This window comes from Manihot esculenta, chromosome 1 (genome assembly GCF_001659605.2).
Source record: "Manihot esculenta cultivar AM560-2 chromosome 1, M.esculenta_v8, whole genome shotgun sequence".
NCBI classification, from domain to species: Eukaryota; Viridiplantae; Streptophyta; class Magnoliopsida; order Malpighiales; family Euphorbiaceae; genus Manihot; species Manihot esculenta.
The window spans coordinates 30,124,422-30,144,870 of NC_035161.2; the positions used below are offsets into that span (position 1 = coordinate 30,124,422).

Genomic DNA, 20,449 nt, shown 5'->3' on the forward strand with positions numbered 1-20,449 from the left:
GTAGGATGGGCTTTCCCAGATAGTTCAAGGGAGCTGAAGATGATAGAGTTTGAGCAGTTGAGGCAGACTGATGAGATGGGTGTAGAAGAGTTCACAGACAGATTTTTGGAGCTGTTGCCTTTTTCAGGACAAAGCCTTGACACGGATCAGAAAAAGTCAAGGAGGTATATCATGAAACTCCACTCCAGATATTCCTCTTTGATCCAGTCAGCAGATAGGGAGAGCTTCCACGCCATAGTGGATATGGCCCGGAAAATGGAGGCCAGTGCCATCGTTCAGGGGACAGTTAAACAGTCAGTGGCACAGCCTTCTGGTTCTAAGACCCCAGGCTCTTCTTCTATGAATGCAGCAACTTCAGGTAGCAAGAAGTGGGACAGAGGTCCTAGGAAGTCTAAGAAGAACAAGTTCTGGAACAAGGTTAAGTCCAGTATGGGACTAGGGAGTGGCTCAAGCTCTGGTGCGGATAATGCAGTTTGTGCAAGGTGTGGCAAGCCACACAGAGGAGTATGTCGGTTTGGGACGACAGCCTGTTACAGATGTGGTCAGGAGGGGCATATGTCTCGAGAATGTCCAAGAGCAGCCCCGATGGCACAGTCCCAGCAGACAGCTTCAGGCAGTGTAGCGCAGCCAGCAGCTCCAGCCATGACGCAGGCCAGTGGCAGAGGCAGAGGGAGAGGGGCAGCCTCTTCTTCAGCAGGGTTCAGAGGTGAAGGTCCATCAGCTCCAGCACGGATCTTCACGATGACTCAACAGGAGGCAGATGCATCAACACCGTGGTGGCAGGTAATTTAGTCATTGGTTGTTCAGATTTGTATGCCTTGATGGACCCTGGTGCATCTCATTCTTTTGTTACACCGAGAGCCGTCCAGAGGTTAGGGTTGATGATCTCTGAGTTAGAGTGTCCTCTCTGGGTCAGGGGACCCAAGTGTGATCCATCAGTGGCAGAGTCAGTCTGCCAGTGTAGTCCTGTGTTTGTTGAGGGAAGATGCTTGTCCGCCGACCTTGTGGTTCTAGACTTGACAGATTTTGACGTCATTCTAGGGATGGACTGGTTATCTACCCATGGTGCTACCTTGGACTGCAGGGACAAGGTAGTCAGGTTCAGACGTCAGGATGGGTCTGAGGTTGTCTTCAGAGGAGACAGGAGGGGTACACCTAGAGGTCTGATATCAGCTCTTCAGGCTCGTAGGTTGCTTAGGAGGGGATGTCAAGGGTATTTGGCTCATGTGAGAGAGCTTAGCAGTCAGGTCAGAGAGCCCGCCTCAGTGCCAGTGGTTAGAGAGTTCTTAGATGTGTTCCCAGACGAGCTGCCAGGTTTACCACCTACTAGGGAGATAGAGTTCGAGATGAAATTGATGCCTGGAACCCGACCGATCTCTATCCCTCCCTACAGGATGGCGCCAGCAGAATTGAAAGAGTTAAAGGAGCAGTTACAGGAGTTGGTAGACAAGGGCTTCATCCGACCGAGTACCTCACCCAGGGGTGCTCCAGTTTTGTTTGTCAGAAAGAAGGATGGATCCCTTAGACTTTGTATCGACTACAGGCAGTTGAACAAAGTCACTACCAAGAACAAGTACCCTTTGCCAAGGATCGACGATCTATTCGACCAGCTAGCAGGAGCGGGATGTTTCTCCAAAATAGATCTGAGATCTGGGTACCATCAGCTGAGGATCAGAGATGAGGATGTGCCAAAGACGGCTTTCAGGACCAGATATGGGCATTTTGAGTTCCTTGTAATGCCGTTCGGGTTAACTAACGCCCCTGCAGCATTCATGGACCTCATGAACAGAGTGTTTAGCCAGTACCTGAATCACTTTGTTATTGTCTTCATAGATGATATCTTAGTGTATTCCAGGAATGCAGAGGAGCATGCCCATCATCTGCGGTTGGTCTTGCAGACCTTGAGGGAACATGGCTTATACGCCAAGTTCTCTAAGTGTGAGTTCTGGCTGAGGAGCATCTCGTTCTTGGGGCATGTAGTGTCAGAGAATGGGATAGAGGTAGACCCCAAGAAGACAGAAACTGTGGCTAACTGGCCTAGACCCACTTCAGTGACGGAGATCAGGAGTTTCTTGGGTTTGGCAGGTTACTACAGGAGGTTCGTTCAGGACTTCTCGAAAATAGCAGCTCCTCTGACCAGACTAACCAGGAAGAATCAGAAGTTTCTGTGGACCGACCAGTGCGAAGAGAGTTTCGAAGAGCTTAAGAAGAGGTTGACTTCAGCACCAGTTTTAGCTCTGCCATCTAGTGATGAGGACTTTACAGTCTTTTGTGATGCGTCCCGTGTGGGACTGGGTTGTGTACTGATGCAGAATGAGAGGGTGATTGCTTATGCTTCTAGGCAGCTGAAGAAGCACGAGTTAAATTACCCCACACATGACCTTGAGATGGCAGCAGTAATCTTTGCGCTCAAGATGTGGAGGCATTACCTCTATGGGGTAAAATGTGAGATCTTTACAGATCATAAGAGCCTGCAGTACATCTTGAGTCAAAGAGATTTGAACTTGAGACAGAGAAGATGGGTAGAGTTGCTGAGTGACTATGATTGCAAGATCCAGTACCATCCGGGTAAGGCGAATGTCGTGGCAGACGCCCTAAGTCGGAAGTCACTAGGCAGTCTATCCCACATCACGGCAGAGAGGAGACCAGTGGTGAAGGAGTTTTACAAGCTCATTGATGAAGGCCTACAGTTGGAGTTGTCTGGTACAGGTGCCTTGGTTGCTCAGATGAAAGTGACACCCGTGTTTCTGGAGCAAGTGGCTCAGAAATAGCATGAGGACCCAGAGTTAGTAAAGATTGCCAGGACTGTTCAGTCAGGCAAAGACAGTGAGTTCAGATTTGACAGTAAGGGGATCCTCCGCTATGGGAGTCGTTTGTGTGTACCAGATGACATAGGGCTAAAAGGAGACATTATGAGGGAGGCTCATAATGCAAGATACAGCGTTCACCCCGGAGCCACCAAGATGTATCAGGATTTGAAGAAGGTTTATTGGTGACCAGCGATGAAGAAAGAAGTGGCACAGTTTGTGTCCGCCTGCGAAGTATGTCAGAGGGTGAAGCTAGAACATCAGAAGCCGGCTGGAATGCTTAACCCGCTACCTATTCCAGAGTGGAAATGGGAGAATATAGCTATGGACTTCGTAGTGGGGTTACCGGTGGCGTCCAACAGAGTGGACTCCATATGGGTGATTGTGGACAGACTCACCAAATTTGCTCACTTCATCCCTGTCAGGAGTGGCTACTCTGTGGACAAGTTGGCGCAGGTATATGTAGATGAGATCGTCAGGCTGCATGGGGTTCCGGTTTCGATAGTGTCGGATAGAGGGCCCCAGTTCACCTCCAGGTTTTGGCGGAGTCTGCAGAATGCCATGGGTACTAGGTTGGATTTCAGCACTGCCTTCCACCCCCAGACTGACGGACAGTCAGAAAGGACCATCCAAACTATCGAGGATATGCTTAGAATGTGTGTGCTGGACTTTGGCGGTTCTTGGAGGCAACATCTACCTTTGGTAGAGTTTGCCTACAATAACAGCCATCATGCTAGCATCGGGATGGCTCCATATGAAGCTTTATATGGAAGGAAGTGCAGGTCACCTGTTTGCTGGGAGGAAGTTGGAGAAAAGGCCTTGGCAGGGCCTGAGTTAGTAGAGATCACCAGCCGGGTAGTGCCCATTATCAGAGAGAGAATCAAGACTGCTTCAAGCAGGCAGAAGAGTTATGCAGACATCCGCAGGAAACAGGTAGAGTTTCAGGAGGGGGATCTGGTATTGCTCAAGGTGTCTCCAATGAAAAGAGTGGTTCGCTTTGGGAAGAAAGGTAAACTAGCTCCGCGATACATCGGACCCTTTGAAATCTTGCAGAAGATTGGGAATGTGTCGTACAAGCTAGATTTGCCTGCTTCAATGGCAAGAATCCATCCGGTTTTCCATGTTTCTATGTTGAGGAAATTTGTGTCAGATCCGGGCAAGGTTCTTAGTGAGCCTAATCTAGAGATCCAAGAGGATCTCACCTATGTTGAGCAGCCAGTGCGGATCATAGACACCCAGATCAGAAAGCTGAGAAACAAGGAAATACCGATGGTGAAAGTCCTATGGAACCACCACAATATGGAAGAGTGTACCTGGGAGACACGGGAGTCCATACTCCAGCAATACCCTTATCTTTTCTAAGGTTAGTTCTTTGTGAGTTCTATGTGTTATGTATGTATGTTATGTTTTATGTTATGCATGTCCTAGTTGAGGAATATTCGGGGACGAATGTTCTTAAGGGGGGAGAATGTAATACCCGGCTAGACTCCGGTATCAGAATTCCTACCGTCCGGTGGGATCTCGGATGTCGAAAACCTCTAGAAGGGTAAAAGTATGTTTTTATGATATGTTTTCATGTTTTTAATAATTTTAAGTATGTTTTCACATGAATTTTGTATGAAAAGTCTTTGGAGGAAAACCCAGGTTCGGCCGCCGAAAGTCAAGTTCGGCCGCCGAACATGCATGTGTTTTGCAGGCACGTTAGGCCCCCGAAAGCATGAGAAAAGGGGAGTCCAGGTTCGGCCGCCGAAACTCAAGTTCGGCCGCCGAACATGGCATGCATGCGGAGGCACATTTGGCCCCCGAACGTGGCCTGGCCAGCCACCTATAAAAGGGGCACTTAGCCGAAATGGGGGAGCTTTCTCCCATTTTCGGCCACAGCTAGCTTCCGACCTCCCTCTCCCCACTCCCTTTATCCCCAAAGTTGCAGGTACAGGATAGATCAAGAAGTCGGCTAGAGTGAAGTCAAGCCTTGTATGTTGTAATAGATAGTAGTGGACATGAACATGATGTAATGAGTAATTATGACCATGTAATGTAATGAATGAGTAATGTATAGTTATGATATGTAATGATGATGATGATTGAGGATTAGTATGTGCTTGACCCTATGTTTATGGTTATCCCCTTGGCACATGATCTATAGAAATGTTTTTATGATGTATTTGATAGTCCAAGCTTATCGAATGATGAAATACCCCATTGGAGCATTTGATGAGGACTCCAGTGGTGGTTATGTTATTGATGTGCACATGTTCAGGTTAAGCTTGGAAAAAGAAAGAAAAAAGTTTACAGCTTTATGTATGTTGATCATGTATGGGATATTACAGGTTACGGGAGGTATGTTTGGCTTGCTACGGGTCCCGGCGGCCTTAAGCCGATCTGGATCCTAGCGCCGGTAACGGGTCGGATTTCCGGGTCGTTACAATGTTGATCATGTATGGGATTAAACAGGTTTACAGGTTACATGTCAGGCTTGCTACGGGTCCCGGCGGCCTTAAGTCGACCCGGATCCTAGCGCCGGTAGCGGTCCGATTTTCGGGTCCTTACAATAGGCTTTGGGCCATTTGTCTCCTCTTGGGCCCGGCCTCGCTCAGGGCAAAGGAAGCCCGGCGGTCATCAATTGCCCCTTTACCTCCTCGGCAGTTATTACATGAATGGCGAGGGGGTAAATCCTTGGATTCTATAGGTGACCGCATGGCCCGAGAACTGCTCCTGTCAAAAGTGTTTTTTCCTTGCCTTTTTATTCCTTTGTCTTTCTATTTTGATGTTTGAATGTATGGCGATCTGGAGATGTGTATTTGATGATATTTCACCTCGGCCTGTGCCTCATCATTATTTTCTACTCAGACTGTCTTCTGGCTTTATGAATTTTACTTACTTGATGGATCAGGCCGGCTCTATTGAGACTTTGCTAGTTGAACTGATTCGGGCTAAGGGCTCGAAGTCTGGTTAAGCTTCTGACTTGCGAGTTTTTCTTATTCTCATGAGGGCATTTCTGCTTTTTGGCTCATGACCTTGTCAGTGCTACGAGCTCAGACGTCTTATCCCTCTGGATGTAACCTTTTGGAGATTAGCGCGGTCTGAGCTGTGTGCTCCACTAGGATATGGAGCTTGGCCTTTTGTTTACTGTGGGCGGATCCGAGCGTTGAACATGACCCTTCGCTTTCGTTTATCCCTTTGTGCGTTTCACATTGGTAGGCCTTTTCATGTAGGGAGCTCGTCTTTCTGTTGTTTCTTCTGTACTTAGCTTTATTCAACGTGATTATTTACTTGTTGCGAGTCCGAGAGCTCGGATTTTTGTTCTTTGCTTAGGTTTTTATGCCTAGAACCCGTGGTGCTGCTTGTGTTATGAGCTCAAAAGTTCTGGATTTTGTTTTCTTTACTTTGGTGCCCCGAGCTCTTCTGTGAAATCGGACTTAATTTCTTACTTTCTCGTCAAGCCTTATAAAGGCTATGTTTGAGTCTGACTGATTGTTTGTTCGGTTTTAACTTTTCTTTTATAGGCTTATAGCCTTGCCGGTGCAGACATAAGATTCCTCCAAGCTTCTGGGTAGATCGACCCTAGATTGAAGAGGTCGGACTATCTGTTTTGGATTTGACCATACTGCGGTTCAGTTCTTTCGTATTCTAATGAGTCAGGGCTTTCTAGTGCCCCATTCGGTCGTTCAGAATGGTTTATTTGGCTTTTTACGTTGCTCCTGTCTCCTTGATGCATTATATGAGCATTTGGCTCTCGTGTATGTATCAGTTAGTTGGGTTTTTTGCCCCCGAGTGTTTTTGGGGCTGTCTATCCTCGAGCTTTTTGTGGGCTCTTTGCTGCTTAGACCTCTCTCTAGGCTGGTTGAGCTTGGTTTAGTGCTAGCGGTCAATGCTCGAGGTCGGGGCCTCTTATGATTGCCCCTGATTCTTTGTTTGGTTCTGTATTTTAGTATGCATTTAGCTTAGGATTCGCCTCGCTTTAATTCGGTCTGCCTATTGGATTTACCAATACCGAGCTCATTTTCTTGAGGTCGGCATGGTGCTTTGCCTCCTTTGACTGTCGTGTGAGATCAGAGTCCCTTCCTCTTAGGACTCGAGCTCCTTTGGGAGGTCGAGGTCTGGTCCTTCATTGGTGATTCAGGGCCCATCTTTCGTGTGAGATCGGAGCTGTGTTTTTATGAGTTGTTTTTGCGTGTTGTCATTGTATACCGCTGTTTGCTATGAGCATGTGACACTGGAAGATCTTTGGGGATCCCAGTCTTTGTTGCTCCGGGAGATCTTGGGGATCCCGCCGGCTGTTTTTTGCTCCGGGAGATCTTTGAGATCTTCGCCAGCCGTTTTTGCTCCGGGAGATCTTTGAGATCTTCGCCTGCCGTTTTTGCTCCGGGAGATCTTAGGGATCGCGGTCTTTAATCCGGGAGATCTTGGGGATCCTAGTCTTGTGCTTGTCTGAGGTCTTTGAGCGAGATTCAGGATTTTTCTGCAAAATAAAAGCTTGCACAGAGCGTATATAACGAGAATGCTCGTTATTAATTCAATAATATTCATCAATAAATAATATGTCGCACATGTCACTTAGTTTCATATTTCATATGAACGTAAATTCATTTTTCGGTAATTAACATCAAGGCATTAATTGCAATTGAATGCAAGATATTGTATTCTGCCTAATAAAAACTATCATAAAAAAGGTTATTTGTCCAATCACACAAGAAATTAATTTTAAAACAACCGACAATTCAGGTGGTAAAATGAATTAATCTGACCTCGATAAAATCGTTCAGAAAACAAGACAGAGTAGTCTGCGGAGGCTTATGAAACGACAATCGCATCAACTGTCTAACTTTCTCGGGAGTTTGAGGCAACAAAAGACTGATGGCCTCATCCACAGTCTTCACTTGAAACATCCCTTCCTCCATATCCTTTTCTTCCAAGCACACTCCAACGCATCCCAGCACCACTCGCCCGACACGCTCCTTGAACTGAGCCGCCATACTGTAGGCGACAAAACCACCGTAACTTAGCCCCACGAGATCCATGTTCCTAGCATTAAGCGCATCCATAAGAGCCATGACACATTGGGCCTGAAACGCCTCGGTCCGCTCGGGTCGGGTCGTGTGGGAATCGCCGAAGAAGAGGAGGTCAGGGACATAGAGATTGAATTTAGACTTCAAAGGAGGGATGAAGTAGTTGAACTGCCACATTGCGTTGGCGTCGAAGCCGTGAATCAAGAGCAGCGAAGGCTTAGAGGGGACGTGACTTTTGGGGCCCCAGCAGTGCATGACGGTACCATCGCAGAGATCGGTGGTGGAGGATTTGAGGCCCGCCTTAGTGAAGGAATAGTGATAACAGGAGTCTCTGGAAGCAGTGAAGCCAAAACACTTGGCCATTTCACGTCTCTATCTTCGTTCAAATTATCTAACCCTTGATCACTCAAGTCAAAACACTTTGCTTCTTCTCTAGGAGGAACGAGTGATCCACAAAAACACAATCAACTCGTTTGCAGCAGTGAAAGAAGCGGACAGTTTCATTTCTCTCCCCACCCCTAGTCTAAATGCAGAAAACCAGCAATGATGGATTTGCTAAGACCGACGGCATTACGCGAACCACAGCAGAGAGCGGCGACTAGACACGACGATCATTTTTATCCGACCTGAAATGTGAGCCCGATCTCCAACGCGGCTCCGACCTCGATCATAGATCTAAGCTCGAGCACAGATCCGACCTCAGCGAGTAATCTAACGCTGTGGTCGTCGAATTTGTCGAGTTCCTTTCTGTCTTGCTATTCCGACCAACCAACTTGCTGATTCAAATCTTGAGGGCAGTCTGGCCATCCGACCAAGAATGCGGGATCGTCCTCAAACATGGCTTTGACCTCAAGCTTACATCTATCTGACTTCACGATTTCAATCTCAAGCTTGGGTCCGTCGACTATTAAGCATGGGCTGGTTTATTCATGTAGTTCAATGCCCAATCGGGTTCGTGATGTTTACTGGGAATCTCTTGTTGGTTTGTTGAAGTTGTTCTTTCCATATTTGCTTTACCGACTTTTCTGAGCTTTTCCTTCGATCCGTTGAGCATGGTCTGCTAGAACCTTCCCACTCAAAAGCTGATCGTCTGGTAGTATCTGTTTTAATTCTTGAAAGTTGCGGTTTCTCCATTTGCCGACGTATGGTGTTGGCTCCATCATGTTCACCCGTCTGCATTGACAGGTGGCGTCGTGCCGACCTTGCTTGTTGGAGTTCAGCCAGGCTAGCACTATTCTTTATTAGCAACTTCTTCACTAGGTCGACACACCTTTGGCAGCTCGGGCTTTTTTCAACCTTGATATCCCAACCCACCGACCTCTCGGTGCTCCGATCTACGAACTTTGCCGAAGTCCTCAATCAAAATTTGTGCTCGGCAGAGTTTGAGTTTCTTTCTCAAAGCCTTCCATACTCCTCCTCTCTAATTCATAGCAGATCTGCCCATCTAACTTTTACAACATATGTACTGTTGATCTCACAGTTTCAACAAATATATACATCATCTAAAGTTTCACTTCATCATATCTCAAAGAAAAAGTTAGTAGTAATAAAATTCAATAAATGTTAAAATAAACTATCTAAAATACTATCAAGATATTCTTGAACCAGTTGGATCTTTCTTTTCAGCTAGGTTATTCAGCTGGGTTATTGTAAATCTCCAGCTTTCTTTTCGCATAAGCTTTCATACCTTCATGTGGATCTCAATGGGTGGATTTAGGAACTCCGGTGATGAAAAGATCTCCTTCGTTCCCACAGACGGCGCCATTTTTTGATAAATATTTTTCTCCTCCTACGCCATGATATATGTAACAGCCCGGCCCTCTCACCGGCACTGTTACCGTTCACGGCCCAGGGCTATCCCTCGCCTGGCCTCTTGCCACCTCGGACTTTCCACTGGCGTCGTGAACAGCTCTTAACATCCATTCACCCTCACGGGTTCCTGGCAGGATTTGTCCCCTTGGGTTCTCGCATCGCATCCTTCCCCAAGTGGATTTGGCCCAAATTTCCAAAGATCCACTTGGGGAAGGATGCGATGCGAGAACCCAAGGGGACAAATCCTGCCAGGAACCCGTGAGGGTGAATGGATGTTAAGAGCTGTTCACGACGCCAGTGGAAAGCCCGAGGTGGCAAGAGGCCAGGCGAGGGATAGCCCTGGGCCGTGAACGGTAATAGTGCCGGTGAGAGGGCCGGGCTGTTACATAAAAAGAATTGGAATAATTGGTACTCACTCTCACCAGACTATTCCCTTAAAGTGGGAGGTCAAGGGTTCGAGTAGTGGGGGAGGCGACCTAATTTCCAAAGGGAAATTTGGGCCAAATCCACTTGGGGAAGGATGCGATGCGAGAACCCAAGGGGACAAATCCTGCCAGGAACCCGTGAGGGTGAATGGATGTTAAGAGCTGTTCACGACGCCAGTGGAAAGCCCGAGGTGGCAAGAGGCCAGGCGAGGGATAGCCCAGAGCCGTGAACAGTAACAGTGCCGGTGAGAGGGCCGGGCTGTTACATAAAAAGAATTGGAACAATTGGTACTCACTCTCACCAGACTATTCCCTTAAAGTGGGAGGTCAAGGGTTCGAGTAGTGGGGGAGGCGACCTAATTTCCAAAGGGAAATTTGGGCCAAATCCACTTGGGGAAGGATGCGATGCGAGAACCCAAGGGGACAAATCCTGCCAGGAACCCGTGAGGGTGAATGGATGTTAAGAGCTGTTCATGACGCCAGTGGAAAGCCCGAGGTGGCAATAGGCCAGGCGAGGGATAGCCCTGGGCCGTGAACGGTAACAGTGCCGGTGAGATGGCCAGGCTGTTACAATATAGATCTGGCTTTCTTCTTGGTCCATCATATGGGTCCATCAAATGGGTCTCTCAATGTTCTATTTGATGAAAGGACCTGCAAAATAAGGAAAAACGGTCAGGGGTCTACCGGGGATGCCCCGGTGGAGACCCTCCGACGTTCCAGTTAGATTTTATGAATTAAAGTAGTATATTTAGGCAAGAGTTGCAGAGAGAAAATAAAATGGAGTCCAGGAAGGAGAAAAGAAGCAGATCCCCGGAAAGAGAAGATCCCCCCTTTTACCTGCCCCCTTCCTGCTATTATGCTACCTGTCTATGTCACTCAGGCTCGTACTTACGGACGTGTCAGACCCCCCTCTCCAAGCCAGGCGGCCATTTAATTCTCTCTAGTGCGCATGTGGGTAGGGCTGCAAGGTGTTTGGGCCTACTATTCTCTCCCGCTTCACTTCACTGGGTTGGACTTCTTCTTATTGGATCCGGACTCATGGTGGATCTGGCCCACCCCGCGTGTCCGGGTTGAGATTTGAAACGCTTGGTCGATCTTGCTTAAGGAGGACTTGATAGGTTTTGGGTCATTGTTCTCCTTTTGAGCCCGATCTCGCTCAGGGCAAAGGAAGCCCGGCGATCATCAAGTACTAATAAGACTAATGAACTTTAATTAATAAATACATATTAATTATTATTATTATGATAAAAAGTATATACTTTCAATGGTAATTCATAAATATAGATGTATATTAATTTTATTTAAATTTATTATTATTATTATTATATTTAAATTAAAAATCGCATTCTTTAAAAAAATTGAAAAATTACATATTAATTAGTAAGAATAATAAGATTGGACAAAATAGATAAATGGAAAAGAAATTGATAGGATTCTAACATCACTAAATTAAAATTTATTCCTTTTTAGGAATGTTTGAGATGATTCTAACATCACTAAAGGCCATTGATTTGAGATGATTCTAACATCACTAAATTAAAATTAATTTATTTATATTAATCAAATCAATTGAATAGGATTCTAAGAACATTTTGCCTTACTATTTGAATAGAAAATGAATAAAATTTTACATCCTAATTTGAAAATTGGGATACAAAAAGTGGCTTTTGTTTCCCTTCTCACTAATGGAAGAATTTCAGAAACATGGGTGGGAGTCAAATGTGAACAGAGAGCTCATCCTCTCCCTATTACAAGCTTGTCTGTACCTTTAGGATTCCTACACTGAACTCATATCTCTCAATTATCTTCCCTGGTCTTAAGTGTTGGTATCTGTCCATGGTCCACAAAATCAATCTTGCTCAGTCTCAGACAGCACAACACTTCCTCCGGAAGCTCCTCTGGTTTTTGTGCCTGTTCAAGGTTGTCAAGTTTAAGTTTTTCCAAGAATGTTTTTCAAAGGTTTACATTGCTTCAATAACCCAGCAATAATGATGAACTTGATGAGGTTGACAAGTTACCTGAATGGTTAAACCAAGATCAATAATTCCATTTTTGAGACGATCTCGAAATGAGTCAAGTCCCTTCCTTGATATGTAGCTGAATCTATGAATATCTAGATCAATCTCCAAATAATTTGGGCCCTGCATGTCAGACACTGTCAGTTAGCAGATACCTGGTAAAAATGTCTGTGTGTGGAAAGAATCTGAAGAATTCAAGCATATAAATCAATGGCAGAACTAAATTTGAAGGCAAATGTGTTGCTTCACCGTATAAAATTCATGCTGGGGGCGAGAGAGGACTGGTTTTTCATTGTAAGCATTTACAAGCTTCTTTTCAGCAGAACTTAAATTGAGATCCTCAGGATTCACCAGACCAGCCATTATCTTTAGTCTTTCTCTGAAGGGGACGTTCGATTCTTTCGCAAATCCTTTAACTTTTTCCATCTCATCCTCTATCAGTTTCTGTGAATTAGAAGAAATCGTGAACAAACCTCTGCATAATATAAAGCAAAATACATGCTGCCAAAGCAAATTGAAAATCCAAATTTACCTTGATATTATCCTGACATTGAGGAGAAATCTCTTGTTCAGAAACCTTAAAATACAGTACAAGACTCATTCCTTCTCCATCAGTCTCACCAAGGAACATTGCAGCAGGATAAGTGGGCAACTGCCACAAGACACAACAAGATAAGATGATGCTTGTAAGAAATTTCTCAGCAGCAAATGCACATGAAATTCCAGGAGGAACATATTATAATTACCTGGATATTTACAATGAGAAGAGAAGGGATTTTCCCTTCAACTTTTAGATTAGGAAGCTCAAGGTGCTGTGCAATGTGATGAACCTTTCTAGCGCAGATAAACAAATCAACACCAATGGGAGTATATGGGCTAAAATTTGGAGCAGGGCACTTCCTCTTATCTCTGCATTGTAGATCATTTATACAATTATATCTTTACCTAATCACAGAAACAAACAACAGAATAACTATTTGTGGATATCGGGTAAACATCCAGTCAAAGGATGATTCAATGACATACTTGAAATAGGTCTCGCCACGGAGTTTGAAATTTGAGGGCGGAATCTCACACCAACATCCTGTAATTGACTTCTCTCCTGTGCTACATGGAATTACTAACCCTGCTTTCGGACGATACAGTAATCTTTTTGAAGTACCTGTAAGCATACACAAATAAAATTCTTTGTAATCTAACCTTATTATCATAATCAAAGTACAAGATCAAGTGCCAATATTCTATTCAATGGCTACACCATGGTTTTAAAAAATGACCATTACATAATGGGTTTCGGGGATCCCTATAACAGCCCCCTTATGATCGTTACCATTACATAACAGTCGTCATCGGTCATTGAAAAACTTTATATCTTTTTTTTTTTTTTCCTATCCTCATTTTTATCAGTTTTCACACTTTTTCAACAGTTTTAAAGGTAATATTTTTCATATTCTCTTCCCTTTCTCTTTTAAATTTCAATTTTTTCTGCATATTTTTTATATAAGTTTAAATCCATCATAAACTAGTGCATTTCTAAGTTTACTCCTAAAAGTTAGTTAAACTTCTTGTATTTTAGTTTTTAGTTGTTGTTTCCTTTTTCAAATAAAAATTATGGATTAAAATATTAGTTTTGAGTTAAAATTATATTTTAAACTATTAATTTACTTGATCTATAAAGATCGTGTGGTTTTTCTTATTTTAAACTATATATTGTTTAATTTTAATTAAATAATTGATATTTGATATATTTATATTTATTATACATTTATATATATTATTCTAAATTAAATCTAATCAATATAAATAAATTTTATAAATTGGTTTAAAAAATTTACGTAGAATCAGATAGATCTCTCCATTAACCGAAGATTTCATTGACTATTGACTAAGAAACTTGGTGTAAATTTAAAGGAACTTGGTGTAAATTTGAAGGAACTTATAAGTTGAGTACTTACAGTGTTCACTGTTTTCACCTCCATCACATGATTTCCTCTTAAACGAAAGCCTGAAAACTGCTAATGTCTTTTGCTGTGCTGACGTATTTAAAACCTTTTCATTGAAGCTTATAGTAGGAACTAATCGAGATAAGCCAGATTTTAAGGTATTCTCTTGTGAGTCATGTCTATCCTCTTTTAAACCTTTAACGCTTCCATAATCCAACAATTTCTTCGTTATGTTTTCCTCCGTCTTCCCTGACAGCGATAGTTCATAACCTTGGGTACCAATGACTGCAAACCCCCTGGAGTCCTGTTCATCGTTGCTTACCCCATGCCCAACTCCATCTATTTGCACATAACTTTCGTGGTATTCTTCATATTTACCCATGCCATCCATAAAACATGAAGAACTTTCATACTGAAGCACTTGTCCATTTGCTATACTCCCAATTGTAGAGCCCACCGAGGAAAACCGGTCTGCAGATAAATAATTACACCAGTAAGAATGCATACAGAGAAAAAAGAATACCTCCATTTTGTTTCTTTAAAGTAAATAAATAAAACTGCAAAAATACACAATCTACACATTAAGCTGCTGCTGAAAATGAAGAGTCATATCTTATGGATATAGTTAAGTAGAATTCTGAGTCAAAATTCCACCTCCAAGTATGCTGCTGAACTCATCATCAGAATCAGATTCCAGAATACTGACTGAATCAAACCAAGCTTCCTCTTGGCGAACTCCTGCAACAAAATTTTAAAGTCAATTATTAAGCCTAGCTGTAAAGCTCATGAAGCCAATGGTTAAACTTTTTTGTTCCATTGGTAAACCAATCAAACAGAATAGTTTTCTATTTATGTTTGCATTTTGAGAATGCTTCACTTGGCACCACCCCCTAAAACATGAAGAAACTTGCAAAATCCAAGGACAAAAAATTATTGCCTTTATGCACATACTTCAACTTCGGACAACCATAAAATGAAAGACGTACCATCAAAACCTACTTGACTGAGGTGCCATTGCATCTGCTTGAGATGGTATGTTGAATTGGCGGCCCCAGCAGTTTTACCATTCTCAAAATCCATTTGGACATATTGACTCACAGCAAAGTCTGTCACACATCCTGTATCGCTACTTAACTTATTTTCATCACGAGAACTGGATATCTTCATATGACGTTTGCCGAATCGCCGAACGTGTTTCTTGTGTTTTCTAATTGCTTTTGGTGGAGTGGACACACAACCCCCCATTATGACTTGTTGATTATATAAACCTGTCAACAAGAAAGTATCATCTTTATAAAAGATGCCACCAGCAAAAGACCTTGCAAAACGCAAAGTGAATTGGGATGCTACAGACAATTCCACCAGTTCTTAAATAATCTTAGTTGTTTAGCTAAAATGCTATATGTCACAAGCAGGAGTAAGAAGTAAAGATATGGCCAGATCTATCTGTTGGCATGAGCTGAGAGTCCCTTCACAAAATTTCAACTAGATTGTTAGAAAGGACGCTTAGATGCCATTCGGTTAGCTTCTCCAGCTACATTACCACCTCAGGGAAAAAAATGAAATTTGCTCTCTGCTAAGAACCCGAAACAAATGAATCCTACTAATGAAAGAATACCTATAATGATTATGTTGATTAAAACTTATAAAATTTGATTCTCAGATAAGAACTGAATTTGGTCAAATGACATCTATCAGTAGAAGAATAATTATATGGAGATTGGGCACAATGAATGCAATCATCCAATTTCAAACCAAGGGATAAAAATAAAAGAAAATCAACCAAAGCTCAAATCAATAATATAATATGTTAAAAGTAATTAAGAAATTTAACCCACCAATGTCCATTGGCATTACAATAGCACAATTAAGAAATTTCCTACCGTGATCAGCAGTCTTACAAGAACGATCTATGAAATCTAGAGAACTTGAAAACACAACAAAAGGTAAAAATAAAATAAATTCTTTGGGGGGGGAGATTATCATAACCTTGTCAAAAAGTTCAAAACTAATAAAGGAGAGAGAGAGAGAGAGAGAGAGAGAGAGAGAGAGAGAGAGAGAGAGAGAGAGAGAGATCCTGTGCTCACTGCCAAAGAAACACCTGTTTCAATGTTAAATGAGAAACTGCTATAAGAAAGATGAATAGAATCAAGAGCAAAGGCATGACACAGGGTCCATGTCCAATAAGGTAAACAAGATAGAAACAAAATAGAATGATTCATAAATGGAAAAACTTGTCCATATCATGGTACAATACTATAATGTGAGAAAACGAAATGCATGAGGACGACAACGAAGGAAAAAACAATAACACCTATGAAATTAAACAGAAAGAACTTCATAGAAAACAAGACAGCAAACCGAATAAATAAGAATAATTTAAAATTCAACAAATAAAAAAACATCGTGATCCAAAACGAAATTTATCAAACACAAAATTCTCCAAAAGGGTATAATTTAAGAACGCCATTGTAATTTGAAACAATGAAAAAAGAAGTTCTCGCATAATTCAACATTTAAATGAAAACCCAGATTAACAAAACAACATCTAAACCATGAGAATGAAAGAGCCACCAACCTGAAGAAGAAGATAATAAGGAAATGGCTGCCTGAGGGATCCTCTCTCTGCAAATAAACAAACACCTAAAAGAAACAGAAAGAGGGAGAGATATTAGAAGAAGGGAGGGTGGTGAGACAATGGGAGAATGAGTGGGTCCGACGATGTCGGATCTGGGTACATTAGACAAAGAAAAACAACAGTATGTGTTACCTTTTTTTTCCTGGTTTACGTATAAACTTGGAGCTTTTTATAGGTCTTTTCCTTTCCAATGTGCATTTAAAGAAAAGAACTCTGTTTTTAACTTTAAAAAAATGAGAGAAGAGCAAAAGCCTCTGCTTCTTCTCATTATATTTTGATTTTTGACCCCTCGAATTTAGCTTTCTTCTTGTCCTAAATTTCGCTGGCGCCTTATAACACAGAAAGAGAGTCATTTTCTGCTGTGGTTGAATCGTCTGTTACAATGGTGGATTGTCGCATTTCCAAAGCTCTCCGTGTCCTAACGGATTTTTGGGCCTGGATTCCTCATCTGTCCTTATTTGACACGAGGCGTTATGATATTGGATGAGCGTGGGAATGTGCATGTGTACTCGATCACAATGGTTGTCCGTAATATACTTTGTTAAAGATTAAATAGTTGATTATTTTCTAATCCCTAATTTCTATAAGTGAAAATAAAAATACTAATTTCTTTTTTTTTTATTTTGAATTGTATGATGGTAAGTATATTGCAAGAGAGTTTTATTTGTATGAATGATTATTTATCGTTTTCTTTGTAATAAAAAAGCAGACCATTTACCTTAGATTGGACCCTTTGTGTTTTGTATTTTAGAGAATGAGTTGAAGGAAATTGAAATGAAAAGAAAATCATAGTTGGTGTCGCCATCGATATATATAAATATAAATATATAATTATTATTTCACAGCTGAATCCAGCTGCTTTCGCACTTTGCGAGTTGCGTTGCGTAGCGTTTCTTTCTTTCTTACACTTGCCTTTTTCTTTTTCCGTAAATGAATTTTCATAAACCCAACAAAGCTAATATAAACATGCAAGTAATTTAACTGCATCAAAAAGAAAAACTTACTTTTCCATGCTTAAGACGCTAGAACATCAAATTATAAATATAAAAAATATAAAAATATATATATTAACTAATAATTATGAAACCCTAATTCTTGATTGAGGAAATATTAAAAACCTCCGTTCTTAGAAAGTAAAACTTTTAGTATTTCATGCGGTTAAAGAGTTTAACAATAAAAATAATTTGTGAGTATCTAATTAAAACTTCATCTTGCATGAACAGAGAATTCATTATTGTCTCTACTGTCCTATCAAAAAGTTTAGAGAAATCAAAATAGGAGAGCATGCTTATTATTTAAATATTTTCGGCCGTTATTCATTTTGCACTTGGTCAATTTGACTTTTGAAAAAATTAAAGAAAAATTATTGATTGAATAAATAAAATTTTAATAAAAAGTTAAAAAAAATCTATTAAATTATTCCAATAAAATAATATATATTTTTAAGGAATTTTAAATTTTATCTAAATTAACTCATAAATTTTTTAGTTATACTAAAAATATCAATTGAAAATATATAAATATTATTTTTATATAACAATAAAATATTAAGTTTGACAATTTAAATGCTTAAAATTTATTTATTATTTAAAAATATTGTATGCAGATATAAAAAACAATATTTTATTTTTATAAAAATAAAAAAGTATTCTTAAAATATGAAAATGTATATCACTATTAAAAATATGTATAAAATATTTTAATTTTTATTGAAAATTAGGCCTATTTAAAATGAAAAAAAAAATCAACTCGGTCAATGAAATGGTTATATATAACTCAATTAATTTTTGTGGCAGCATGGGGCTTCGTAGGTCTTGAATTTGATCAATGATTCGGGTTGACTTTTTCATTCTTCTAATTTTATTTCAGATTTCGAAAATTAGAAAATATGTGAAAATTATTTTAAAAATTTATTTTAAGAAATATTTTATATTAATCAACTATTTTTTAGAAGCATAAAAAGCAAGTGAAAATAAAATTTGTAATTTGTTAGATTTATAATATAAATTTTTAAGTAAATATTTTTTTATTTAAAATTTTAGAAATTAATATAATGTTAGTAATGTAGCAGTTTGAATAAAATAAAAAGAGAGGATTTTGTGGCGAAAGTACTTCCATGAAAAGGACAATCTGTTCACATGGAAGAGCACTAGCACGCACGTGCGAGCCCCCATGCACAAACAGAATCGCACTAATTATCGTGTCAGTAGTTAGTGGAGGCACACCATTAGCCTAATTAATTAATTACCTTGCTTTGCAATAATAATAATAATAATATGCACATCATTAATTGTATAATTTTATTGGTCGATCCTATTTTTGTATTTTTCTTTAATTTTGAACAAATAATTACAACTATTGTAATCATACTTTTTTTTTTCTTAAATTTAATATTAATTAAAATGATATGTATATTTCATTCGTTTTAAAATTTTTATTTATTTTTTTATATATTAAAAAATATAAAATTTTTAATTATATCTATTCTAATTTTAAATTATATATTATAATTTCATTTAACAACGCCCAAATATGGAGTAAAAAAATGCAATACAAGATTAAAGGGATTGTATTCGGTTTAAATTGAAATAATCAATCAAATCGAATCGAATTAATTTAAAATTTTAATTTAATTTTTTATTTATTTAAGTTCAATTTAATTTTTAATTTTAAAATTTTAATTATTTTAGTTCGATTCAGTTTTGATTTGAAAAAAATTGAAAAAATTGAATCTAATATATTAATGATAATAGTATATTATTTTTAATAATATAAAAAAATTAAATCATATTAAAATTAAAATATTTCAATTAAATTTTGAAATATTAAAAGTAAAGTGTAAAAAATAAAAAATTTATTAAAAATTTAAATTATTAAACTGAATTAAATTAAATTGAATCAAAATGGTTCGATTTGATTTAATTCTCGATTAAAATCAATTCAATTTAATTTTTATAAATACTAAAATTCTAATTTTTAATTTATTGGATTTAATTAAATTTAACCGATGAAAATGATTGCCTTATTATGATTAAAGAGGAAATAATGATTGTATTAGATAGTGTATAGGAGCATTATGACTACATACTCTTCACCAAATAAAAAGGATAAAGCTTTGTTTTGAAAAAAAAAAAAAAAAAAAAAAAGGATAAAGCTAAACACATCCATAATTTCTGACAGAAGGAATGTAATTTGGAATTTTAAATGTAGGTATTTTTCAGTCCTGTTTTGATGTCGTTTTCTCCTTTTACTTTATGTTAGTCGTATGATAAAGAGAATCAAAATCACAAAAAGAGAAGGCATATCCTCAATGCTCCATCAAATCATATACATATCTTCTCTTGCTTTCTTATGATAAAATTAATTAATATTTATATACTCATGTTCTAAAAAATTAGAGTTACTTATTTTTTAAAAAATAAAAATATATTTCATATAATTACAACAATAAATTTTATATTATTATTTTAATATATTTACTGCTCATCATTTCTTTTTATTTCGAATTATTTGCATTATAAAAAAAGAGATTATTTGATTTGATTCATAAAATAACGACTGAGATTTTAGAATTTAATTTTCTGTCAATAAAAGGTTTTATATGCTGACGATAGTATTTTGGAGAGTTACCGTTATATTCAATAATCACTCTTTCTTCGGCTAGTGTGGCTAAAAGCTCCTCTCCATCGCCTCCTTAAATTTTTTTTTTTTTTTTTTTGTAAAGCTGGAATATTTTAATCTTCAACACTAATTATTTCTTATTTTCGACGTCTCTTGAAATTCAATCTAAGTTTCTT

General features: G+C 39.4%; 2 protein-coding genes across 2 annotated transcripts; both read right to left on the reverse strand.

The window, feature by feature from the left end:
* Positions 1-7,356: 7,356 nt before the first annotated feature.
* LOC110609753 (monoacylglycerol lipase ABHD6) lies at positions 7,357-8,179 on the reverse strand. The gene has a single exon (XM_021749544.2). The coding sequence runs from the start codon at positions 8,177-8,179 to the stop codon at positions 7,529-7,531; it is 651 nt and encodes a 216-aa protein (XP_021605236.2). The 3' UTR covers positions 7,357-7,528.
* Positions 8,180-11,632: 3,453 nt separating this feature from the next.
* Positions 11,633-16,941, reverse strand: LOC110622063. The gene is made up of 11 exons (XM_043957008.1): positions 16,785-16,941; positions 16,593-16,657; positions 15,001-15,282; positions 14,669-14,752; positions 14,027-14,485; positions 13,098-13,233; positions 12,818-12,980; positions 12,604-12,723; positions 12,321-12,515; positions 12,072-12,194; positions 11,633-11,964 (listed from the first exon to the last, which is right to left on the reverse strand). The coding sequence occupies exons 3-11, from the start codon at positions 15,257-15,259 to the stop codon at positions 11,851-11,853; spliced, it is 1,653 nt and encodes a 550-aa protein (XP_043812943.1). The 5' UTR covers positions 15,260-15,282; positions 16,593-16,657; positions 16,785-16,941; the 3' UTR covers positions 11,633-11,850.
* Positions 16,942-20,449: the final 3,508 nt, after the last annotated feature.